The following is a 24,023-nucleotide window of genomic DNA, read 5'->3' as shown; positions in this document are numbered from 1 at the left end:
GTCAAAATTTCCTGCCGATTCCAGGCTCCGCCCCTGGGGTAACTAACCTGCTGCCTGTAACCGCTATCGCAGCAACGCCTCCGGCTACCTGCCTGTCTCTATAGATACGTTGGTAAGGAATTTAAATATAAAAAAAATGTAAGTTTCGTAGCACGTAGAACTCCAAAAGTTACTTTCTGCGCTCCAGAATTTCTTTCTTCACACTTAGTAAGTAACGCGTAATCTCCATAAAAAGAAAAAAAATCCTTGCAAAATCGACGGTGGGTTAGATGACCACGGAGCCAATGTTGTGTGGAGCAACCCGTATGTAAGTAGTTTTACGACCCCAAATTTTAACTATGTTTCCCTAAACTTGCCGAGAATGTTCAGTGCTGCTATCCGTCAATGGTTTTCCGGTAATTGCAGCAACGAACCTATAAAAAATCTTATTTTCGTAGCACTTTAACCACAAACGTTCCTCACCGAAGATGCCATTTTCGTATCCTGTAATTTTACGATCCATGCACTGTTGCCAAACTTATTTGTAATCAAATCAGTTCGCATTCCACATCCTCTTCTACATCATGATTGTCACTTTCACTTTATTCCTTCATCCTCAATGCATCCTCCTCCACACTCCATCTAACGATCTGTGCAACATTCACAACTTTTTCACTGCTACTGCTCTCTTCCACCATTCTAACACGATCCGTGCTCTCTAAGTATCAAATCAACACTGGCAATGCTGTAGACACAGTAAGTCATAGCGAACGTCAATTGTTTATATCAACAAATATGGTTTCCATGCTTGTACACTGAGAATGATTGCGAGAATTGGAGAACTTCTTTTACAACTTCTACATGTTAATGAACAATTTCTAGACGTCACCCCAACACATTAACCATAGATAAATCATCCCGACTAATTATTTCATGAGTAAGAAGTAGGATAGAAATTACAAAAGGGTACAGTATTGTAAATTTTCCGGTAAATAATGAGCAATCGTGCCGATCGCAGACCACTCAATTTAGCTTATTTTGTGATTTCTATACGTGACCACCAAATTTTAACTTCAAATTCATGATTAGGATACCTCAATTAGTGAGTATGTAAAATATTACAAAAATCGGAGAAGAGTCCGGTATTGTGAATTCTTACCGGATTAAGTTATGGAAATAACAGATCCAAAAGCAAGACTTATTCGTACATTTTGTTTTTGTTCCTTTATTTCCAGCATTATTGAGTAATCTCCATTTACATGAATAACTTTCAAAGTTGAAAACTTAACATGGGCTGAGCAGATAACCATTTTGAATTACTATCAATACCAGTGGTGCTGTTACCAGTGGCTAGCCCAGGATTTTCAAAAGGGAGGGGTTACATATACTTTTTTGGTAGCCAGTTCTCATTTGACATTATTTTTTTTAAGAAATACTGAACCAAAAAGGCATGTTATAACCCCCCACCAACCCTCACTTGGGCGTGCCACTGACTGTTACACATACTGATGTCTGAAAATGTTAACAAATCAAGCTCGTTAAGAGTCTAAAATGTAAAAAAAAAAAGTTTTCCATCGGAAGTGTACAATACTCTACCAGAGTTTTACTTAATAATATTCATAATTTCTCATGAGCTAATTGCTTTATCACAGTACCATTTCTTGCCACACTGGTGTCACAGGTACAATGAAAATTATGTATTTTCCATAATTTCCAGGATATTTAGTTTCTGTGGAAGTGTTGCGTTGCATTTTTCAGGACTTTGGAAAGTGCTGTATTAAGTTCTAACTGATACTTTCCGATACCACTGATGGTCGATGCAGCCCTGCGTAACAGTTATTTACAAAATGTTAGCAAATAATATGAAATTGACACATTTTCAGTGTATTTTATTTTAATTTTAATGCTTTCAGTGATTACAAAGTTGATCACAGCACTTCTTGATAAAGAAATATAATTTTCTTTTCGGTGCCCTCCATATACCAAAGTTGCTGTGGTCTACTTGGTAGGGTGTCTGACTACCATGTAGGTGACCTGGGTTCAATTCCCAGGGTGGGTTATCTAAGGATAGGAATTCTTCCAGCTTTGTCTCTGCATAATGCAGCTCTGGGGCTCACTCAGCCTTAAATAAATGGTACCTGGGGAGGGAGTAAAGGTGACTGGAGCAGGGTGCTGATCACATCACTTCCCAAATGGCCAAGATTGAGGAATGTGTGGGGCCTCATAGCAGATTACATGAAGGACTTTACCATATAGCAAGCTGTAGAGTAATTAAGGTTCCTCGGGAGATAATTTTTGTATCTCCAACTGAAAGATGGTTAATTCAAATTATGTGATGCTCAAATGAAGCTCTTCTCTAGATGCCAGACATTATGCTAAAATGTAGGACATTGCAGGAAAAGAAGGCGACGACTGATAACCATGATTAAAGTCCTTGGCAAATGTGGATAAGATCTGGAATTTGATTTGGTAAAATGTTAGGGAACCTTGACACTGCACCCACCATAGAATTTTGAAGTTCAATAAATTTTGGTTTTTGAAATTTGAATGTGTTGAGTGTTGTTATTGTTGCAATAAGTATGAACAATTAATCTTTTTATAGGATCGAGTCTGGCAGTCCTCCCTATTGACGACTGTGGTCGGAAGAGCAAAACCATGCCTCTTCTACATGCTCATTCGGATACTGTTACTGACATGGACTTCTCTCCCTTCCACGATGGTCTGTTGGCCACAGGATCTCAAGACTGTTTGGTAAGTACCACAGTTCATATTGCGCAGTGTAATTCTAAATATTTAACATTGCGATGTATTAAGCTTGTTTTTTTTTAATTACTTTACATCGGAATCATTGATGGTCATTAAAGGATGAGTGATTGTCTTTTGCAGCTGAAGCTGTGGCACATACCAGAGAAGGGACTGGAAGAAAGTCTATCCAATCCAGAATGCACGTTTTCCCATAAACAACGTAGAGTAGAGACTGTTTTATTTCATCCCACAGCAGATGGATTGCTCACCTCAACATCTTTTACAACATTGACACTATGGGATATCTTGGCTGAGAAGGAAATGTACTGTAAGTTTTATATTAGGTTGTTATATTTGTCTAAAGTTCACCCCTTTTCACATAACTAGTTTTGTGGTAGTCTATGGTATGCCCAGTATTTCTAAAGGACGTCAAAGGCAGGAAAGGGTGGCAAAATAAAGGCTGACTATACTGAATGCAACTCCAACTGGCAGATGGGAAACAGCGATCAGTTGAATTTTCTTCTACTGAAATTGGGCATTTTCGAGTCGCAAGTTACCGAACGTTGTTCGCAGGATGAGACAAATGAGCGTTGGGTCCACCACATGTTGTCAAATGTACTGTAAAGCACGAGAGAGTCTTCTCGATTGCCAGCACCAGAAATCAGCAGGGTGTTAATGGTACAACTGCACCCGTGGTCCTGCACGAGGGAGTTTCACATGCAAACACACTACAAATACGCAAATAGGCAACTGGCAAAAACAGAAGTATTCTTGGCAATGTTGCTTCGGGAGAGCGATGTGACCTCTTCAGCTTTAGCTTCCCAACTGAGTTTGTTGACAGACACCCATCGAGCCACCCCCCCGAAGACGATTGGGGGACAGAAAGGGCCAGATATAGCTGTCAAGGTCACCCGCTAGTTGGAGTTGCGTTCAGTATAATCAAAAAATCCTGGGCACGCTACAGGTGGTAGTTAGTCAATAATAGTGTTCGAGATGTTCAGTCAATGAGACAAAGTCTATGTAAAATGAGAATACAGTTCCAAGTTTCTTCCATATTGTACAGTGTGTTTTCAAAGTCCTGCAGAATTCTAAAAACTTATCGCTTTTTAGGTAATAGATTTATTACAACAAAATATTGTTTGTTACCTAGAGGAAGTTTTAAAATTAATGTTAGTGTTTGATGTGGTTTGGTTCATCGCCAGATCTCCAGCTGGACACCATTCATGTCCAAACACTCTTGCAATCTTCATTTGAATCTGAGAATTGCATCCTGACAGTGCTCGTCCAGAATATTGTGAATCACATCAGGTACCTTAAACTTTTCGTACCATCTCTGGATGCTTGTCTCCACTGGAGTTGTTTTTCCAAACGTTATTTGGAACTTTATCTACACCAAAACACAAGATTTTATTTTTGCAAGCCATAACACGCAATGAGTTTTTCCTGCATAGGCTCCATCTAGGAATCACGTGATCACCTACACACACACTGCATTCAGCAGTGTGGGCAGAGCAAAATTTTAAATTTTCCTCTGTGTAAAAGAAACAATGTTTCATTGTAATAAACCTATTACTTTAAAGTTATAGCTTTTTAGAATCTTGCAGGACTTTCAAAACATGCTGTACTTGTCATAAGAGTCAAAACTCATTACACATCACTTTACGTAACACCAAAGAACAACATTTCTCTTTAAGCTGTCTTCATTCAAGTATTTATTCACACTACAAATAGTACAAGCAGAATCAAGGCGGAGTAGAAAAAATTCCCGTAAATATATATTTTCGTAGAATGCATTTCAGATACGTTATAGGTAATCCCACGTTACATATACAGTCTGGATCTTATGAGCTGTTACTTTTGAGATGGACATTCTCAAATAGTGTATTTTTATCAGAAAGGAATGTCATTAACATTGAAAGAGAAAATAGTGATTGTGGAGTCAAAGATGTATTTGTTTCCTGTGTTTTCCATGATTTCGGTCGTTGGTTGTTCTTGCCACTTGCTACAAATATGTATTGGGAAGAGGAAAGAGGTAGGGAAAGTCCAAGCAATAGTTTGTCAATAGGCTTTTGTGAGTGTCAAATGGTTTATTGTGTGTGCAATTTTTTTGTTTTTGAGTTGTCCTTGAAGCTCTGAAATGAACCAAGAATAAAGATGGACATGGAAGAGTTGAGGGTAGTGGAGAGCTTCAAATATCTAGGAAGCATAATTTAGAGAAGTGGAAGAATAGCTGAGGAGGTAAAGAGAATGGGTGGTGCACTTTATCAAAGCATTTGAAGATTAATATGGAACAGGGATGCAAGAATGTAATATATAACACATACTATTTGCCAATAATTATGTGTGGAGCAGAGATTTAGACAATGACAGAGACACAAAAGAAAGATGCAGGCAGTGGAGATGAAATTTTTAACCTTTACTCGGCCAATGTCACATGTGACCCATAGAAAATATAGGTGTAGTCGGCCGATGGGTCACCTTCATACTTGTATGGGAGCAGACAGGTGTTCAGATAAAACTTTGAAATGTCATGTGAAAGAAAACCCACCCACCCAGGAACCCCCGACTCCAAAGTTACGTATGGAAGCTGGTGCGAATTTTAAATTTGTACACTTATTTGACAAAAAATGTTATAACTTAGACTATTTGACCAATCTACTTCAGGTAACTTTCGTGTTACAGCTATAACATCAGGGCATGCAACCGTGCAGGAATCAAAATGCCAAAGGCAATAAGAGGGGTTGGGTGGGCCACGGCCCCCAACTTTCAATGAAAAAATCATAAAAATGGGTAGTTTGCCCCTTCTTCCCCCATTATTTTTGGAAGGGGACGCAAACTTTAGTCTTATTTTCAAAGAATGGCCCTTTCTCAACCGAATGAAAGTCATTTCATGTTCCTGGATGCATTATATTATAGAATATGTGAAAAAAATCCCCATTTTTATGATTTTTTTCATTGAAAGTTGAGGGCTGCGGCCCACCCAACCCCTCTTATTGACTTTGGCATTTTGATTTCTGCACAATTGCATGCCCTGTTGTTCTAGCTGCAAAACAAAAGTTACCCAAAGTACATTGATCAAATAGTCTACGAGTTATAACATTTTTTGTCAAATAAGTGTACAAATTTAAAATTCTTGCCAAGAGGCCTCGGCGAAACTGAAAAATTATTATAACTCGATTATATATATAGACTATTTGACCAATCTACTTCGGGTAACTTTTGTTTTGCAGCTAAAACATCAGGGCATGCAACCGTGCAGGAATCAAAATGCCAAAGCCAATAAGAGGGGTTGGGTGGGCTGCAGCCTCCTACTTTCAATGAAAAAATCATACAAATGGGGAGTTTGCCCCTCTTTTCCTGCTATTTTGGGAAGGAGAGGTAAACTTTAGCCTTATTTTCAAAGAATATTCCTTTCTCAACCGAATGAAAGTCATTTCATGTTCCTGGGTGCATTACATTATCGAATATGTAAAGAAAAACATTTTTATGATTTTTTTCATTGAAAGTTTGGGGCCGCGGCCCACTTAACTCCTCTTATTGGCTTTCGCATTTTGATTCCTGCACAGTTTCATGCCCTGATGTTCTAGCTGCAAAACAAAAGTTACCCAAAGTAGATTGCTCAAATTGTCTCCGAGATATAACGTTTTTCTGAAATAAGTGTAAAATTTAAAAATCGCGCGCAAAGGCAGCGGCCAGAGGGAGGCTACTTTCGAAAACGTGCCTGGGGGTCTAAAGGTTAAGAAGTATATTGAAGAAGACTAGAAGGGATAAAATATGGAACGAGGAGATCTGACAGACAGTGGGAGTAGTAAAGCTCCAGCACAGAATAGATCAGGCACAGATGAAATAGTTTGGACACATGAAGGGGATGGATGCAGAAAGACTACCAGTATGGAGTGGGAATAAGGCCAAAGGGGAGACCAACATGTTGGTGGAAAGAGCAGATAGCCGAGAGTGTTAGGAGAAGAGGACAAATTTGGAACACCGTGGAAAGAGAGGAGTGGTGCAAGACCAGGGAAAAATGGAGAGGCTTGACTTCTATGCAGACCCAGCCAGAGGCAGGAAATGGTGAAGGATGATTATGATGAAGAAGATGGTATTGAATCTGTGATGAGGCAGTGGAGGGTGTTGCTCCTTTGGAACAAGAATTGTGGTACATAAATCTTTATGATTGATAACGGTTTCCTCTTATTTTCTTTTAAAATTGGTATTTCTTAGCACCATTGATTGTCCCGAGAATTCTTGCTCCCATTTTAAACTATGACTGGGACCAGTAGCGGCTTCTACCTATTCGCACGTGCACACTGTAACGTAATTAGTTGGGGTCGAGTTGCGGTTGCTCGCGATATTTAAATTGGAAGCGGCTGCGCAGCAACCGCAGCTGCAATAATGAAATTGAGACCCGTACTATTAGTTACAAATTCTAAATTTGTGTCGCGCTTCTCGCAAGACAATGCGGGAGTTTACGAGCAGAACCCACGAGAAGCACGAGACAAAGGCCCTGTAAGAGAAAAACACGTATATATATATGTATTATATGTGCCTAAACAAAGGGTCCCGACAATGAATAGCCTTTAAGCCTTCTCCATTGTATTTAATAGTTTTAGTAATTAAATCAACGTCTTTACCTCTCCCTTTTTACAACAAATCCCCCACAAAACCACTCGTATTGTTAGTTGTTATTCGTCTGGCGACGTACGCTCCTTACATTAGCTAACGAACTAGAATTCAAAAAGGTAGCAAACAAAATAGTGTACTTCAAATTCCAACCATGAAGAAGATAAATGTAATTGCTCAATAACACAGTTTTATTTCTCGAAAACAAGACTGCTCATAAAACAGTATCAACTTTAACAATAACCATACATGAAATGTCTATACTTGTCAAAAGCGTGTAGCCACGCGTTCATTTCTATAGTCGTTTTCACGTTCAGAAGACACAACGGCGCTTATGGAGAAACCGCACAGTGTTGCCAATACAGCGCTAGCTCATGTCGCCGGGAAATGATGACCGTCCTTCACAATGAAGGTGTTACATATTTTGTATATATAATGATAATTATATGTAATTATTAATATTATACTGTGAACGTTACAGTTACCCTTTTTACTATGATCCATTGCGATCACTACACACGCGAGTGTAATGCACGAATATGACACTTCAGAAATCACTTAAAAAAGTAAAAATCACTGAGAGCTCACACAACTGAAAACACTTTTTCGGGAGAGGGAAAAAGTCTAAACATACCAAAGCAGATCTCTCACTCAAGTAAGGGGAACCTGGCACATGGGTTAGATTCAAGTTGCAACCCAAACAAACAAATGAGTTATGGCCCACGTGAACTGATAAGACATGAATGACTCAAGCAAGGCATGTCATATTTCTATCTTGAAGCCCCATATTTTGTCACGTGTTGGAAAGCCTTTCAAAGGTTAATATGGTGTCTATGAATTTATGTGTACGTTGGAAACTGAAAGGTGATCTTCATTTCAGTATTAATGTCGACAGTAATGTAAACGAAAACAACGTGTATTTGCGACAGCACTAATGTTGCTCACAACAGCAGCATTGGAAATAATTGTCAATTATTAAATTTAAGTAATTTCAATTCTATTATAACAAACTGTATGGAGTTCATATTTTTACTGAATGGAAATAAAATAACAACTCGAAAACTTGGTGGTGATAGCCGGAATGCTGCGGTGAGTCGGCTCAAGATGGCCAGACAACGTCTCCTTACTTCGCGCGCGGTTCGGGTTAAAAAGAAACTCCAAATGCATGGAAGTAATATTTCTGGGAACCTTTGAGTGGTTATAAAAAATAATTTCATTATTTTCTCCACAACTTTGTCGCTGGAAGTTTTTACTTGAAATTACAGAACAAAAAATGGCCAGCGACGACATTTTCTACTGCACGAATATAAAAAATCTCCACATACTTTATTTGAATATTTTTTAATGCAAATATGCTTTAAAGTATTGATAAATTCTGAGTACCACCGTCACCTATGACAATTAAAAAACAGTGTCAATTTTTTTCATAATGAAAGCTTCAATTTTACGGCATGTTTCAACGTTAGGAATGAAAACAATGTAAAAATTGTGTTTTCACAGAAAATTTGCGTTTTTAATTTATCTAAAAATATGTAACCAAGTTACTAGTTTTTTGTGTTCACCATCGTATTCTCTACAAAATTTCCTGCAAAACTGCAGGTACCGATTTTACTTAAGCTAAATTTGTAAATCCAGAAATTTCACAACAGCGCGCTCGTATTTCCCATAAGAAAAGCATTGCCCATAAGAGCCCATTGTGTCTTCTGAACGTGAAAACGACTCTAGCACGTCCCGCGTGCACCTATTCAACCATTAGCATTTAATTGAGCATCAATCATAAATACGCGTTACGTACACGTGCATGCATTATTGCAACACACTCAATCACACAATTGTAAATTCAACATTTAACCAATACATTAATTAATGCAATTGGGTATAACCATACCTCACTTATTAGTACTATTATTCTGATCCTTGGGTATTCTAATGCTACCGCAAAGGAGGAGGGGGGAGACTAACAGGAATAAGTAGTTCTGTCCCAACTAACTAACTAACTAACTCTCTAGCCTTCTTAAACCCGAAGGTTCATGGCTGCAGCAACAAAGGCCTTCCATCTTTCCCTATCTTCAGCAAGATCTATATACTCTTTTCCATCCCTACCGATTTCCCTTAGGTCCATCTCAACGTTGTCCCTCCATCTTCGTCTTGGCCTTCCTACAGGTCTCTTACCATCAGGTTTCCCAACAAGAATCCTGTATACTCCTCTTTCCTCTCCCATTCGTGCCACATGGCCTGCCCACCTAAGTCTTCTTGATTTAATTATTCTAATAATATCTGGACATGAATACAAATTATGTAGTTCTAAATTATGTAACCTTCTCCACTCACCTGTCTCCTCATCCCTTTTAGGTCCAAAGATTTTCCTAAGGATCTTATTTTCAAATACTCTCAATTTATGTTCCTCTTTCAATGTAAGGGACCAAGTTTCACATCCATATAATACTACAGGCAAAATTACTGTTTTGTATATTTTAACTTTTAGTTTCTTAGATATTAAACGAGAAGACAAAAGTTTATGAAGAGAGAAGTAACATGCATTTCCTGAATTAAGCCTACTTTTTATTTCCTCTTTAATATAATTTTCATTTGTTAATATTACTCCTAAGTATTTGAATTTGGAAACTGTTTCAAACGAGTTGTTATCAATAATTAGATTTTGATTATTACCTAACACTTGGTTTCGGCCTGTAAGCATATATTTAGTTTTCTCTTTGTTAACTTCCAAACCTATCTCTTTAGCAGTTTTGAAAAATATTTTAGCATTATTCTTAATTGTATTCACATCATCCCCCAGTAAGTCTACATCATCTGCATATGCTAACAACTGAGTCACACCATTTAATTTTAGTCCTTCTTTAGTTTCTTTTACCTTCCTAACAGCATATTCTAAGGCAAAATTAAAGAGCAATGGAGATAATGCATCTCCTTGTTTTAACCCATCATCAATTGTAAATTTGTCAGACATATTAATACCCACACGAATTTTACTTTCTGTTTCACTGGTGCATATTTTTATCATACTAACAAGCTTCTTAGGTATTCCAAACTCTACTAATATATTATATAATTTATCTCTTTTGACCGAATCATATGCTTTTTTGAAATCAATGAATAGTTGATGGACATTTTGATTATATTCCCACTTTTTTTCAAGTGTCTGTCTGATGTGAAAAATTTGATCTGTAGTTGATCTGTTACGTTTAAATCCACATTGATAATCACCTATAATTTCATTAGCATATGGGGTTAGTCTTGTTAAAAGAATGTTAGATAATATTTTATATGTTGTTGAGAGTAGAGAAATTCCACGGTAATTATTGCAGTTCATTTTATCACCTTTTTTAAACACAGGGACAATTATGGATTCTTTCCACTGTTGAGGGATTTCTTCTTTATTCCATATTAAACAAATTAATTTATGAATTTGACATATTAATGAATTTCCACCATATTTAATTAACTCAGCTGGTATTAAATCAATGCCAGGTGCTTTGTTATTCTTTAGCCTTTTAATAGCATCTTTAACTTCAGTCAAGTTAGGTTCTGGAACTAAAGGTTCTGCTGTGTGTACTTCATTCACTACTGATTTATCTCCTACATGGACATTTAAAAGGTCATTAAAGTAGTTCTTCCATCTATTTAGAATATCGCTTGGGTCAGCAAGAAAATCACCGTCTTTATCTTTTATCAAGTTTACTTTAGGTTGCCACCCCTTTCTAAACTCATTTACACCTTTATATAAATCTCTGATATTTTTATTTTTGCTGTTTGTTTCAATTTCGTTAATTTTGCTTTTCAAGTAATCTCTTTTTTTACTTCTAAACGTTCGGTTAACTTCTCGCTTTATTCTATTATAATTGTTTAGATTTGTATCATCAGAGTTATTTAACCACCTAAGTCTAGCCTCATTTCTTATTTCTATTAGATTATGACATTCATTATCAAACCATGGCTTATTTTTTCTCGGTTTATAGTATCCTATACTTTCTTTAGCTGCTGATTCTATTGCATTACGTATGTGCTCCCAATTCTTATTTACGTCTATTTCATTTATATTTTCATCATCATTTAAATCCTGCAAAATATCAAATCTATTTGACAGTTTAATTTGGTAATTTTTCTTAATTCTTTCATCAGTAAACTTTCCTGTATCAAATTTTAGAACTTTTAGATTTTGTTGCTTATGATTTAACACTGAGAGTCTTTCTCTTAATTTAGCAATTACTAAATAATGGTCACTGGCACAGTCCGCACCTCTATGTGTACGAACGTCAATTATACTAGTATGTCTTCTCTTATCAATGAGAATATGATCTATCTGATTATGAGTTTTACCATCTGGAGAAGACCAGGTATATTTATGGATATCTTTATGTTTAAAAGTGGTACTTTTCACAATTAAATTCTTTGAGGTTGCAAAAGTAATCAATCTTATACCATTATCATTACTTAATTCATGAAGACTTTCTTTACCAATCGTAGGTTTAAATGTCTCTTCTTTGCCAATCTGTGCATTACAGTCACCTAACAGAATTTTCATATCATACTGAGAAAATTTATCAAAGACCTGTTCTAACTCTGTATAAAAATCATCTTTAGTATTATCATCTTTATCTTCCGTTGGTGCATGTATGTTTATTAAAATAATTTTACACCACCTACCCTGTAAAACTGCATATGATATCCTATCATTAATAAATTCTACTGTTTTAAGAGCTGAGATAATTCTATTATTTATAAAAAAGCCTGTTCCAAAATTATGATTTTCAGTACCACCATAGAAAAAAGTATAATTTTTAGTTTTACAATTCCCTTCTCCTGGCCACCTAACTTCCTGGACAGCTACTACATCTAATTTATACTTAAGTATCTCATTAACTGTACACTGAAATGCCCCAGGCCGGTAAAGGCTCAGAACATTCCAGGTGCCTAATTTAATATCCTTATTCCTAATGTAGATCTTATCCTTAGTCCAGGGACCTCCCAAAGTAGTCCCCACCCGGAGATCCGAACGGGGGACTATTTTACCTCCGGAATATTTTACCTTGGGAACATCCATGGCCTTATATTGCTGATTCTTGACATGGCTTTTTACAGTGCAGAGTTGTCAGCTCTACGCCTAACCCCCAATATGAATGGAGGAACTACTACACAAGATAAACACAAACACATTAGACAGCACAATTACTGCACAAGATGAACACAAACACATTAGATAGCACAACTACTACACAAGACACACACAAACACATCACAACTATAACACAATATAAACACAAACACCCCATAACTACTACACAATATAAACACAAACAAACTACACACCACAACTACTACACAAGACAAACACAAACAAATTAGACAACACAACTACTACGCAAGGCAAGACAAACATACTAGACAGCACAATTACAACACAAGACACATACATACACACCACCGATACTACACAAGACAAACAGAAACACATTCGACAGCATTACTACTACACAAGATAAACACAAACACACTAGACAGCACAACTACTACACAAGACAATCCCAACCACACTAGACTATATATAAAGTGTGTGTATGTATGTATGTATGTATGTATATAATTGCATGGGTGGAGAGAAATAAATTAATATTACTCCTAAGTATTTGAATTGTCATTGTAAACGTGTGATAATTTGTGCGAAACCAGTAATACGTCAGGATGATGAAAGAAGACCTTCGTAAGCACTGCTACATTAAATAAGGTGAGGTGAGCCAGAAGAGTAATAAAATTCCAGCAGCATATTTGCAGTCTAAAGCTCTTCTTGTTTATGCATGCGATTTTTGTTGGATGTTGCAGTCCATGCAATTTCTGTTGCATGTTGTAGTGAGATACTTTGTCGGGTGGCGATATTCGACAAAAATTGTATGTATCAATGGAACCTATTTGTTTCCATGTTCCTTCAGTTTGCCCAACAAAATGCCTTACTACGACGTCCGACAACTATCGGACGGCGCCACCCGCTCTTATCCCCTCTATCTGTTGACAAGTCCCCTTACTACTCCCATACTGAGAAGAAAAAAAATGATAATTCAATGCATTTTCCACGTAATATTGATTCCCTGTCCCAACTAGGGAATCAATAAAGGATCGTAGTTTTTCTCTGCGATTTCCAATTTAATTTAATTAAACTTGGTTTTTGAATCACTAGACAAACGTTAAATGGGCAGTGAAAATTGCATTGCTAGTACGAAGATAAAGGCTCGACTGTTCATTAAATTAGCGTGTGCCCGTTCTTAATTAAACTTGGTTTTTGAATCACTAGACAAACGTTAAATGGGCAGTGAAAATTGCATTGCTAGTACGAAGATAAAGGCTCGACTGTTCATTAAATTAGCGTGTGCCCGTTCTTAGATAATTTATGTATGCACTGGGTGCAACTAGCCTGAATAAACGTTTGGGGGACGATGATCAACACACGTAACTTAATTCTGTTCATATACGTCCTGTCCAATTTTCATTGTTTTGTCCATTTTGACAAAAAAGGGTACGTGGACAATTGGTCTATCAACGCGCACTCAAGGAGGACAAAAAAGGGGGGGGGGATGTTGAACATACAAGTCTTTATCGTCTTAATGTAAAAATAAAAAAAAACGGAACGTAAAAATTACGACACAGATACGGCAAAAATACGATGTTATGTTCCTATTGCACGGGGAGAGTTTACGTACCTAATACACAAAGTTCTGCCTCTATTGTTACGTGCACCACACTCCGTATGTAGTCCTATGTTCAAGTCGTAGGCCCATCACACTCTTGGCTGGAATGGCTGTCCTCTATTCTACCAACAGCGTGGTCAGGTACGTCTCTCTCCTCCGGCAAGGAAAAGAATGTCAGAGCAGCAAAGCTGGTTGTTGCCGTTTCGTTCCCAGGCGATCGAGTGCAACTGCGGCTGTGTGCCGAGGTTACGGCCAGCCCACAAGTACCAAGTTTTGCCGTTAGAGGCAGCACTGGTAGAGCTATTCAGGGGGCGAGGCCCTCTGATAGCCGAAAATTGAACTAAGCATATATACGTCAATTTTCTGATTATGTAAGGTTTACAATATAGGGATATTGAAAATGTTACAACACCCAAATAAATTTGTAATGCAAATCATATTATACTTATTCATTGAACTCTTAGCTCCTTCAAAACATCAAATGTTCCCTTGCCGCTTCACCAGAAAAGGTGGTGGAGAAGCCTGCGATCAGTGATATCAACCTGTGTAGATCATGGTGCACTTGCAGAATACGAGCTTCGTTCACTCACAATGTTGGCAGCATCGCGTAGAGAACGCTGATTGGGTCTACCGGCTTGGGCACTATGCGTAGGAGATATGGAATTCATGCATGCCGCGGTCGGTGTGTTTGCAGTAGCAGTCATGCGCTTCAGAATGTAGTGTTGCAAACCCATTCCATTCGAGACCGTGTGACGGAGTTGAGGCAACCCATGCATCTTTGCAAATTGAGGTGTTTTTTTAGAAAAGTGAAATTTCAATGGTATATTATCATTCTCAACCTCTTCCGAGCATGGCAGGAACAAGAAAGATGGAGAAGGGGAGGTGGGCAACTGAAAGCAAAACTGGTGTTTTAAATATGTCTAGTATTGCCTTTGCTTAGTGCAGGTTGATCAAAATAAACTGCACTTATTTCGCAAGTCGAATTATCAACCTTCGCGGAGGGAGCATATATTAGTCAGCTGTTTCCAGTGTGTGTGTGTGTTCCTGCGTTGCAAAATTGTTCAGCACTGTCAAAAGTTTGTTCCTGTTTCAGTGCAAAGTGTTTGATTATATCATGAAAGGGTAAACTGTACAAGTACATAGCAAAAGCAGAGACTTTATGTTTTATATTTTTGGAGCGACATTAGCTACAAAACATGCAGCGATTGCAGTAATAATACGGATATGGTGTAAGGGAAAGAAAAATTCTGAAGTCATTAGAAATAGGCAATGGATAGATAGATTACAACAACTGATTTCCTTCATGTGGTAGTTGGATCGGCTTCTTTGGTGTACGCCAATGTTATTACTCTCCTTGTTCACTATTATCAGTGGAGCGAGGGAGGAAGTTTGTACTAAATATTTTGCAAATCTACAAAAGTATTGATATTGGAAATCAGTATTTCTATGTTTTGAGTGATTTTGTCAGGTTATTGAATGCTGAATTATCTGTAGCCCAATAACATTGTTCTTCTTGTGATGTATGGAAAATCACCGAGGTATATCAAATTTGTAAAATAATCATATTGAAAATTATTTTCACGACACAATTCTGCATAGTGTCATTATCAGTAAAACTTGGGTTTCCAATACATTTATCATCATTATGTACACAAAAGCAGATGTGAGTATTTCAGAGTGGTGATAACATTTCTCCTGGATTGGAAGCGGAAGTACATACCCATAGAGCCAGACCATCAGCTGCCACTAACAGGGACCCACTTCAGTATATATTACCGCACATGTTCAGTGTACTGTGAAACCTTCTTATGCCATGCACCATGTGGCAACACTGTTGCCATAAACCCCATACTGTACTCTTAACTGGGGATCTCCAATAGATAAAAAGACTTTATATAACCGACACTTCAAAGATGCAACATTCCACATAAAGTCAGTAATCTTTCTGAGTGCCTGCAAAACCAGCAGGTTAAGTAAGACTGAATCACACAAGGCTGCTGTGAATGGTGTGGTACTTTCTTGCCTGCAAGTTTTTGCCTCACACAATACTCCTTACCATACATGTTGGCAGACTTTTTAATCCACAATAACAGTTGGGCTGAAAAGTTCGTAGGCTAACATAGTAAAAAATATTTTTTTGACAAAATTCGATTTTATTATTCAATATAGTTGCCTTCGAGGGCGATACAACGATTATAGCGGTCATACAATTTTTCGATGCCATTTTTATAGTACGATTTCTCTTTAGCCTCAAAATTAGGCCTCAGTTTCGGCGATTACCTCTTCATCAGTGCTAAATTTCTTTCCAGCGAGCATTCTTTTAAGGTCTGCAAACAGGAAAAAGTCACTGGGGCCAGATCTGGAGAATATGGTGGATGGGGCAGCAATTTTATTACGGTTGAATATCGCTAAACATTGCTCCGAATCATCAAAACGTTGTTGCTTTTGATCGATTGTGAGCATGCGCGGCACCCATTTTGCACACAGCTTTCGCATGTTCAAATATTCAGGCACAATATGTCCAAAACGTTCCTTTGATATTTTTAAAGTCTCAGCTATCTCGATCAACTTCACTTTACGATCATTTATAATTATTTTGTGGACTTTTTTGATGTTTTCGTCGGTAACAGCCTCTTTGGGGCATCCACTGCGTGCATCGTCTTCGATGCTCATTTCGCCTCGTTTAAATTTAGCAAACCACTTCTCAACGGTTGATTTTCCTTGTGCAGAGTCCAAATAATGTTTATCAAGCCAAGCCTTGGCTTCAACAGTATTTTTTTTCGCCAAAAAGCAATGCTTTATTAACACACAAAATTCTTTTTTATCCATTTTTTCACAATAACAAAAGCTGCTTCACTCACAATGCTATATCTCACGAACTAATTATCCGGCAGCTGTGAAATTTATACAGGTATCTTTTGAAGGTTAGTACTAAGTAAAAATCACATGGATTTAATTCTAGTAACGCCATCTATGAGTCAGCCTACAAACTTTTCAGCCCAACTGTTAAATTGCTCAGAGCAGACAAGCTAGAAATATGGTGGGCAACTTGAGGAAGAACATTGTAGGAGAAAAAGTATACACTAGAAATAGGTTTGAAAAAAGAAATGTCAATCAAGGTGTATCCAACATTCTTTTTAATGAACTTGGTTATGCATTCATACATGTCCCACATTGTGTCCATGCTGTGTAAGGTGTCGGGCTTTGGGCTCGGCCTGTGGGGCGCATGCTGGTTCTCCTGGGGTGAAGCGGAAGAGCTTTTCTCTGCAGATTTTGGCCAGTGTATGGGACCGATGGCCACCCAACATCGTGAAGAAATTCTGGAGCTATGAATGAGCAGAGTTACCGTGTCATAGAAAACCTACAATGCTTGGAAGTTTGTCATACTGACTACACATCACCCCGTAACTGGTTGGATTATTGCCCACATCTGCTGAGCTTAACAAAAAACCAGTAATAATAAAGTTTTTCATTATCCATGAATCAAATCTGTCATATGCAAATCTCGTTGCTATGGAAAATTCTTAAATATTAATCAGCTTGAATGCACCTCATTTCTGCTATCTTTTTTGTTTATTGAGCACAACCAACAATCAAAAACCACAGATACCACCGATTTTCCCTTGCTAAACTCTCAGATTATCTTCACATACCAAATGTTCACTCTGGTTGTTGCCGCAGCATCGAACAGAGAAGTAAGTTGCAATTAGAACATGGTCTAGTTGTGACAACCAATCTGGCAGCCAATCCAGCACCAAATAGGGCCTGCCAGTTGGAAATCCAGTTCAGTGTGATTCGGCCTTTAGTCAATAACCATGCTTGAAGGAAACTTAAATACATCATTAATTCAGTATGGTGCCACAAAACATTAGCAAACAATCATCGTCATGATTTTTTTTCCCTTTTTTATTACAGCAAATTCCGAGCATTGTGAAGTTATCCAATCAGTAAGCTGGAAGAAAGATGGAACATTAATAGGAACCTCCTGCAAAGACAAACAAGTGAGAATTCTTGATCCTCGTGCCAACAACTTCACCCATGTGACAAACAGTCACCAGAACATAAAGGATTCGCGAATCGTGTGGCTGGGAGATACAAACAGGATATTAACTACAGGTTTTGATGCAGTAAGTATGGATCTATTGTTAATATTTTACACTTCCGTGGTCGCGTGGAAAAAAACTCCCATCATTGGTCACGTGGACCACTATTGTGATCCAGAGAATATTATTGTTTTTTTTACCTATTATCTTCAAAATTTATCTTGTTTTATAGTGAGAAAGTCTCCTTTTTGAAGTATTCTAGGTCACTTAACAAAAAATCATCAGTTATTTCACTCAACGCATTACAGTAGAGAGGAAATTCTAAATCTAGTGCAATACATTTGGATGTGATGAAACCAAACAAAAATACATATATTATAATTAGAGACCGGATGTTAGGCAAAATGCCTATTCTTTCCTGTTAGAGATATGATGAAAACGAATGTTGCGAAGGCCAGGGGGGAGGGATTAGCTTCATTAAGACAATTTAATTTTGCCTATTTCATACGATATTGCCTATATTATTTCATAAATGCCAGATATTGCCTATTTTAGGCATTTTCTTTAAAATTGGGACAGACTGAACTCTGTGCATACAATTTTCCTGTTCCCAGGATTAGTTTCCGATGCTTCAAAGAAATTTAAAAATAACAGTTAGTGCGTTATTGTAGCTAATACGTAAGGACTTGGACAAATTAAGGGCAATTCAACAAGTTCTGAAAGGTGAAAATATACAAACTGAGTTAGATCCACATGTTGTCGCGTGCTTTAAGTATGTTCCGGTAACATCTGTGGAGGTCGAAAGATCTCTTTCAATTCTAAAAAATGTGTTGTCTGATTACAGACATAACTTGTCGGTTGATCACCTGAAGAAATACCTTGTTGTGATGTGCAACCACAATTAGTGCTTCTTATTCAGAGACTGCCATACCGTACAGTACAAACTTGAAATGCATTTAAACAGTTTCTTAGTTCGAACTGCTGTGTGGAATATATAGTGTAATTTTTTAAACTGAAATAACCCTGTGTGCAGTGATAAAGTGTATATTTAAATAATTTGCGTACTGGTTGGAAGTAGCCAACAATTTCTTTTGTCAGACTATTGTGTGTAGCCATTATACAATGGAAAATTTTGGGCTGACGTGACTCCTGTTTGCAGTGATTTATTAAGTACAATATTGGACTGCTGTCTCTAATGATGAGCTCCTGGTTTATTTTAAGCAACTATAAAGAATGTATGTTTCTATATCATTTAAACACCTATTTCTTTTTGTATGTCTATCTTCATTACTTTGAGTTAAATTTCATTGCCTTTTTTATTGCCTATTTGTATTTTAATGCCTATTTTACTGCCTATTTTGAAAATTATAAGTGCTTATTTGCCTGCCTATTTTATATGTTTTTAGTGCCTAAACATCCGGTCTCTAATTATAATCTTACTTTTTTTATTCTTTACCAAAAAATTCAAAAATAGGTTTTTGGCGCTCTGGACACTTCATATATTTATAACAGATTCTAGAAACACGTGCTTATATGTATATAGAAATTCTACGTATCCAAAAATGGTCGCACGGATTACTATTGTGCTCCACTGAAATATGAGCTCAAATAAGTCAACAATGAATAATTTCAAATAACGGCTGCACAAACATAGTTCCTGGACTGTTCCAGGAAGATAGAAAGGGAGCTAAAGTCAAGAGTCTTGTCAAACTGCATTAAGACGTGAAAATATACAAGTGGATCACTATTGTGATCCACACGACCACTGCAGTGTTAAATGAATATTACATGGATTTATTTTAGGTCTGAAGCAGATTATTGTTATGAATAGTTCATGGCAGAAGTGTATTAATATGTATGATTGCATGTAATGTGTGTGTGTATATATGTATTTACATAGCAGGTCAAAATAAGAGTCTATTAGATTTTTCTTTCTGAATTTCAGAGTCGATTACGACAAGTGTATATTCGAGATATAAGGAACATAAGCAATCCTGAGAAATCACTTGTTCTTGATAGTTCAACAGGGTGAGTATTCCAAAATTATTTTTATCGACCAGTAATTATACACATACTGCATTTATATTGAATAAGTTGTAATCCTTTTCTGATACAGTGCTGTTGAGAAAAAAATAGTTTCCTTGGAATTTAACTCAAGGATGAAAACAGAAACCAAGTTTTGTGAAATATGTCAATGTCCACCTGGCAAGATTGTAGGACTGGGTGTACAAAGTGCGTGAAACATTGCTTTCTCCTTCATTACTTGAGTTAGCTGGCCACAGGTCAGTTGAACATGACTCAAATATAAGTAAGTTACTCCTTGAAGTGCCAACCTCTGTGGCAGAGTGGTTAGCACAGAGTTCTACAATGCCAGGGGTCCCGAGTTTGAATCCTAGCCTGGCCATGTGTGTTCTTTGTGAGTGTCCCTTCTACAGTTTCATCGTATCATCACTCATCTTCACGATTAGCCAAAAGTGGCATCAAAGGGAAGTAAAATAAACCCAATCAATGAAAATCAAACATCAATTAAGTTGCAAGTGGTGCATTGTGCTCAAGTAATTGTTGAGCGAAAGTATGTTTAGTGTATAAATGAAGACTGGCAATACTGCTATGTAATATTCACTTAACACGAAAATAAGCCGCACGTTGTTTTTTAAGTCAAATTTTGGTTCTGAATAGTGCAACCTGTACATACATAAATATTTATGATATTATCTGTTGTATCTAAGTTAACTTCTCATTGCCACAGTTTTGCTAATAATAAATGATGATTTCAAAAGATAGAAAATAAAGCACTCACTGGCTAAAAGAGATATTTTCAAAACTTCAGAATAGATGACTTGTCCTTTGTGTGTGCAGTGCATGAATGAGGCTTCTAATCAGGAGTTCGGATGGACGGAGATATTGAGAGTTTTCAGACTGAAGCGACACATGTAAGTTGTTGCTTGTGTGTCGCTCGGACTGGGCCATTTTCTCGATATGAGCATTGTGCCATACATCGTCATGCATGCACAGTGAATGTTTTTATATTTCAGACTGGAGAGGAGGGAAGTGCCTTTTCTGGCATTTGTGGCCATATTTCTTGTTGTTTAATATAATGTATAAGGAGAGCAGTGTTGACACCTTGCAGAAAAAAATCTTAATATCGCTTCTACACTGGATGGACCAAATTTGCTAGTTTCATTTAAAATTGGCTGTCCGCTAGAGGTTGAATACATCAATACTGTGCACAGTAACAACATAAAATAGCATGATATTAATAAGCAATTAAATTAATATATTTTTATTCGATGTTGTTTTGTCTTTACAGAATCCTCATTCCTTTGTTCGATCCAGACACCAACATGCTGTTCCTCGCTGGGAAAGGGGACACCACCATATCATATATGGAAGTGAGTGACCGGGAGCCTTTCCTGATAGAAGGCATCCGTCACACCGGGGAGCAGATCAAGGGAGCATGTCTAGTCCCCAAGCGAGCATTAACTATTATGCAGGGAGAGGTTAACAGGGTTCTTCAGCTGACCTCCAACTCTGTCATTCCCATTATGTACCAAGTGCCAAGGAAGGTAAGTTGACCTAACTGCGTATGTCTCACGTAACAGTTGGAATGAAAAGTTCGTAGGCTGACTCATAGATGGCGTTACTAGAATTAAATCCATGTGATTTTTACTTAGTACTAACCTTCAAAAGATACCTGTATAAATTTCACAGCTGCCGGATAATTAGTTCGTGAGATATAGCATTGTGAGTGAAGCAGCTTTTGTTATTGTGAAAAAATGAATAAAAAAGAATTTTGTGTGTTAATAAAGCATTGCTTTCTGGCGAAAAAAAATACTGTTGAAGCCAAGGCTTGGCTTGATAAACATTATTCGGACTCTGCACCAGGATAATCAACCGTTGAGAAGTGGTTTGCTAAATTTAAACGAGGCGAAATGAGCATCGAAGACGATGCACGCAGTGGACGCCCCAAGGAGGCTGTTACCGACGAAAACATCAAAAAAGTCCACAAAATAATTTTAAATGATCGTAAAGTGAAGTTGATCGAGATAGCTGAGACTTTAAAAATATCAAAGGAATGTGTTGGACATATTGTGCATGAATATTTGAACATGCGAAAGCTGTGTGCAAAATGGGTGCCGCGCGTGCTCACAATCGATCAAAAGCAACAACGTTTTGATGATTCGGAGCAATGTTTAGCGATATTCAACCGTAATAAACACGAATTTTTCCATCGATATATTACAATGGATGAAACATAGCTCCATAACTACACTCCAGAGTCCAATCGACAGTCAGTCGAGTGGACTGCACATGATGAACCGAATCCAAAGCGTGGAAAGACGCAACAGTCAGCTGGCAAGGTTATGGCATCAGTATTCTGGGATGCGCATGGTATTATATTCATCGATTACCTCAAAATGGGCCAGACCATCATCAACAGCGATTATTACATAGCGTTGTTGGAGCGTTTAAAGGATGAAATCACGAAAAAACGGCCCCATTTGAAGAAGAAAAAAGTGCTGTTCCATCAAGACAATGCACCGTGTCACAAATCAATGAAAACGATGGCAAAATTATATAAATTAGACTACGAATTGCTTCCCCATCCACCATATTCTCCGGATCTGGCCCCCAGTGACTTTTTCCTGTTTGCAGACCTTAAAAGAATGCTCGCTGGAAAGAAATTTAGCACTGATGAAGAGGTAATCGCCGAAACTGAGGCCTATTTTGAGGCTAAAGAGAAATCGTACCTACTATAAAAATGGCATCGAAAAATTGTATGACCGCTATAATCGTTGTATCGCCCTCGAATGCAACTATATTGAATAATAAAATCTAATTTTGTCAAAAAAATATTTTTTACTATGTTAGCCTACGAACTTTTCAGCCCAACTGTTAGTAGTAAAAAGGAAAGGTGTGTATTAATTTTAATTACGTAATTAAATGCTGTATACCAATCGTTTTTCTTGGAAACTTCCTGTCAGCTGGTATTGGTGATTACTGGGTGGGAAATAACCTTTTGCTAGGGGTCCATAGTAAAAAGTAACAACAATTAAGAAATTGTGGTAATACCAAATGTTTACTACGACAATTGTGGTTACGGGAACAAAATTAAAATTTAGTATGTACGTCGTTTGCTTCTCTCACAGCACGAAGACTATTGAGGGTAGGCAACGAAGAAGTTGCTGCGCCGCTATTTCCCATTGTTAACACTGATGATGTCTTTGCTTTCTTGAGATAGTTTTTGTGGATGCCCACTACTAAAGCGGGCATAGCAATCATCGTACCCTTTCTTCCAATTGTCAGTTACCCAACGTTCACTTCGATGCAGTTTCTTCGCGACCCATTTGCGGTTGGTGAATGCTGCTCCACCTTCCATTGCTTCTCGAAACGCATTGGCTCTTATCCGATCGACAATTTGCTGCTCCTCATTGTCACACAATAGATTCGCCATCTTGGAATATATTCCTGGAACACAGAAAAAAGCCTACTTTAACACACCACACTTCAAATGACTCCATGTTAACACAGTTTTCCTGCAGACCCTAGCAAATGGTTATTTCCCACCCTGTATATTCCAATTGAAACTTTGGTCCAAGTTCCAATTGTTTAATTCCGATTTCATCATGGTACACAGGCATTTTTTTTTCATTGTTTGATTTCTATTTGTCCATTAACATAACACACACTTCGGATTTTAGCGATTACAGTGAAAACCCAGTTTTACATTTTCCTGCATAACACGTTCAATAATCGTGCTCCCAATGGAGCAAAATGCTATTAAGTTTTCCCTGATTTTACGTTTTCCCGCATTTTTAAGTTTTTGCTGCTGAAGAAGGTAAAATGGAGGTTCCGATGTACTTACTGCATGTTTACATGAGAATGGTTTTTCACTTCCGTATACTCTTATGTAATTCTTATCTTGCAACAAGCTATTCGT

General features: G+C 37.5%; 1 protein-coding gene across 5 annotated transcripts in view; it reads left to right on the top strand.

Moving 5' to 3' along the window:
- pod1 (coronin) overlaps positions 1-24,023 on the top strand; it is a 93,668-nt gene that overhangs the window by 2,314 nt on the left and 67,331 nt on the right. For all 5 annotated transcript variants that reach the window (XM_083134231.1, XM_083134227.1, XM_083134229.1 and 2 more), the window contains exons 3-7: positions 2,582-2,730; positions 2,866-3,052; positions 17,955-18,166; positions 20,028-20,110; positions 21,393-21,648. In XM_083134231.1, coding sequence (XP_082990357.1) covers positions 2,582-2,730; positions 2,866-3,052; positions 17,955-18,166; positions 20,028-20,110; positions 21,393-21,648 — 887 coding nt within the window. The remainder of the gene's footprint in view (positions 1-2,581; positions 2,731-2,865; positions 3,053-17,954; positions 18,167-20,027; positions 20,111-21,392; positions 21,649-24,023) is intronic.

Source organism: Lepisma saccharinum, chromosome 13 (assembly GCF_977018435.1).
Source record: "Lepisma saccharinum chromosome 13, izLepSacc3.1, whole genome shotgun sequence".
Lineage (NCBI taxonomy): Eukaryota > Metazoa > Arthropoda > Insecta > Zygentoma > Lepismatidae > Lepisma > Lepisma saccharinum.
Note: the sequence above shows the minus strand (reverse complement) of the source record. Positions and strands in the feature narration are given on the sequence as shown.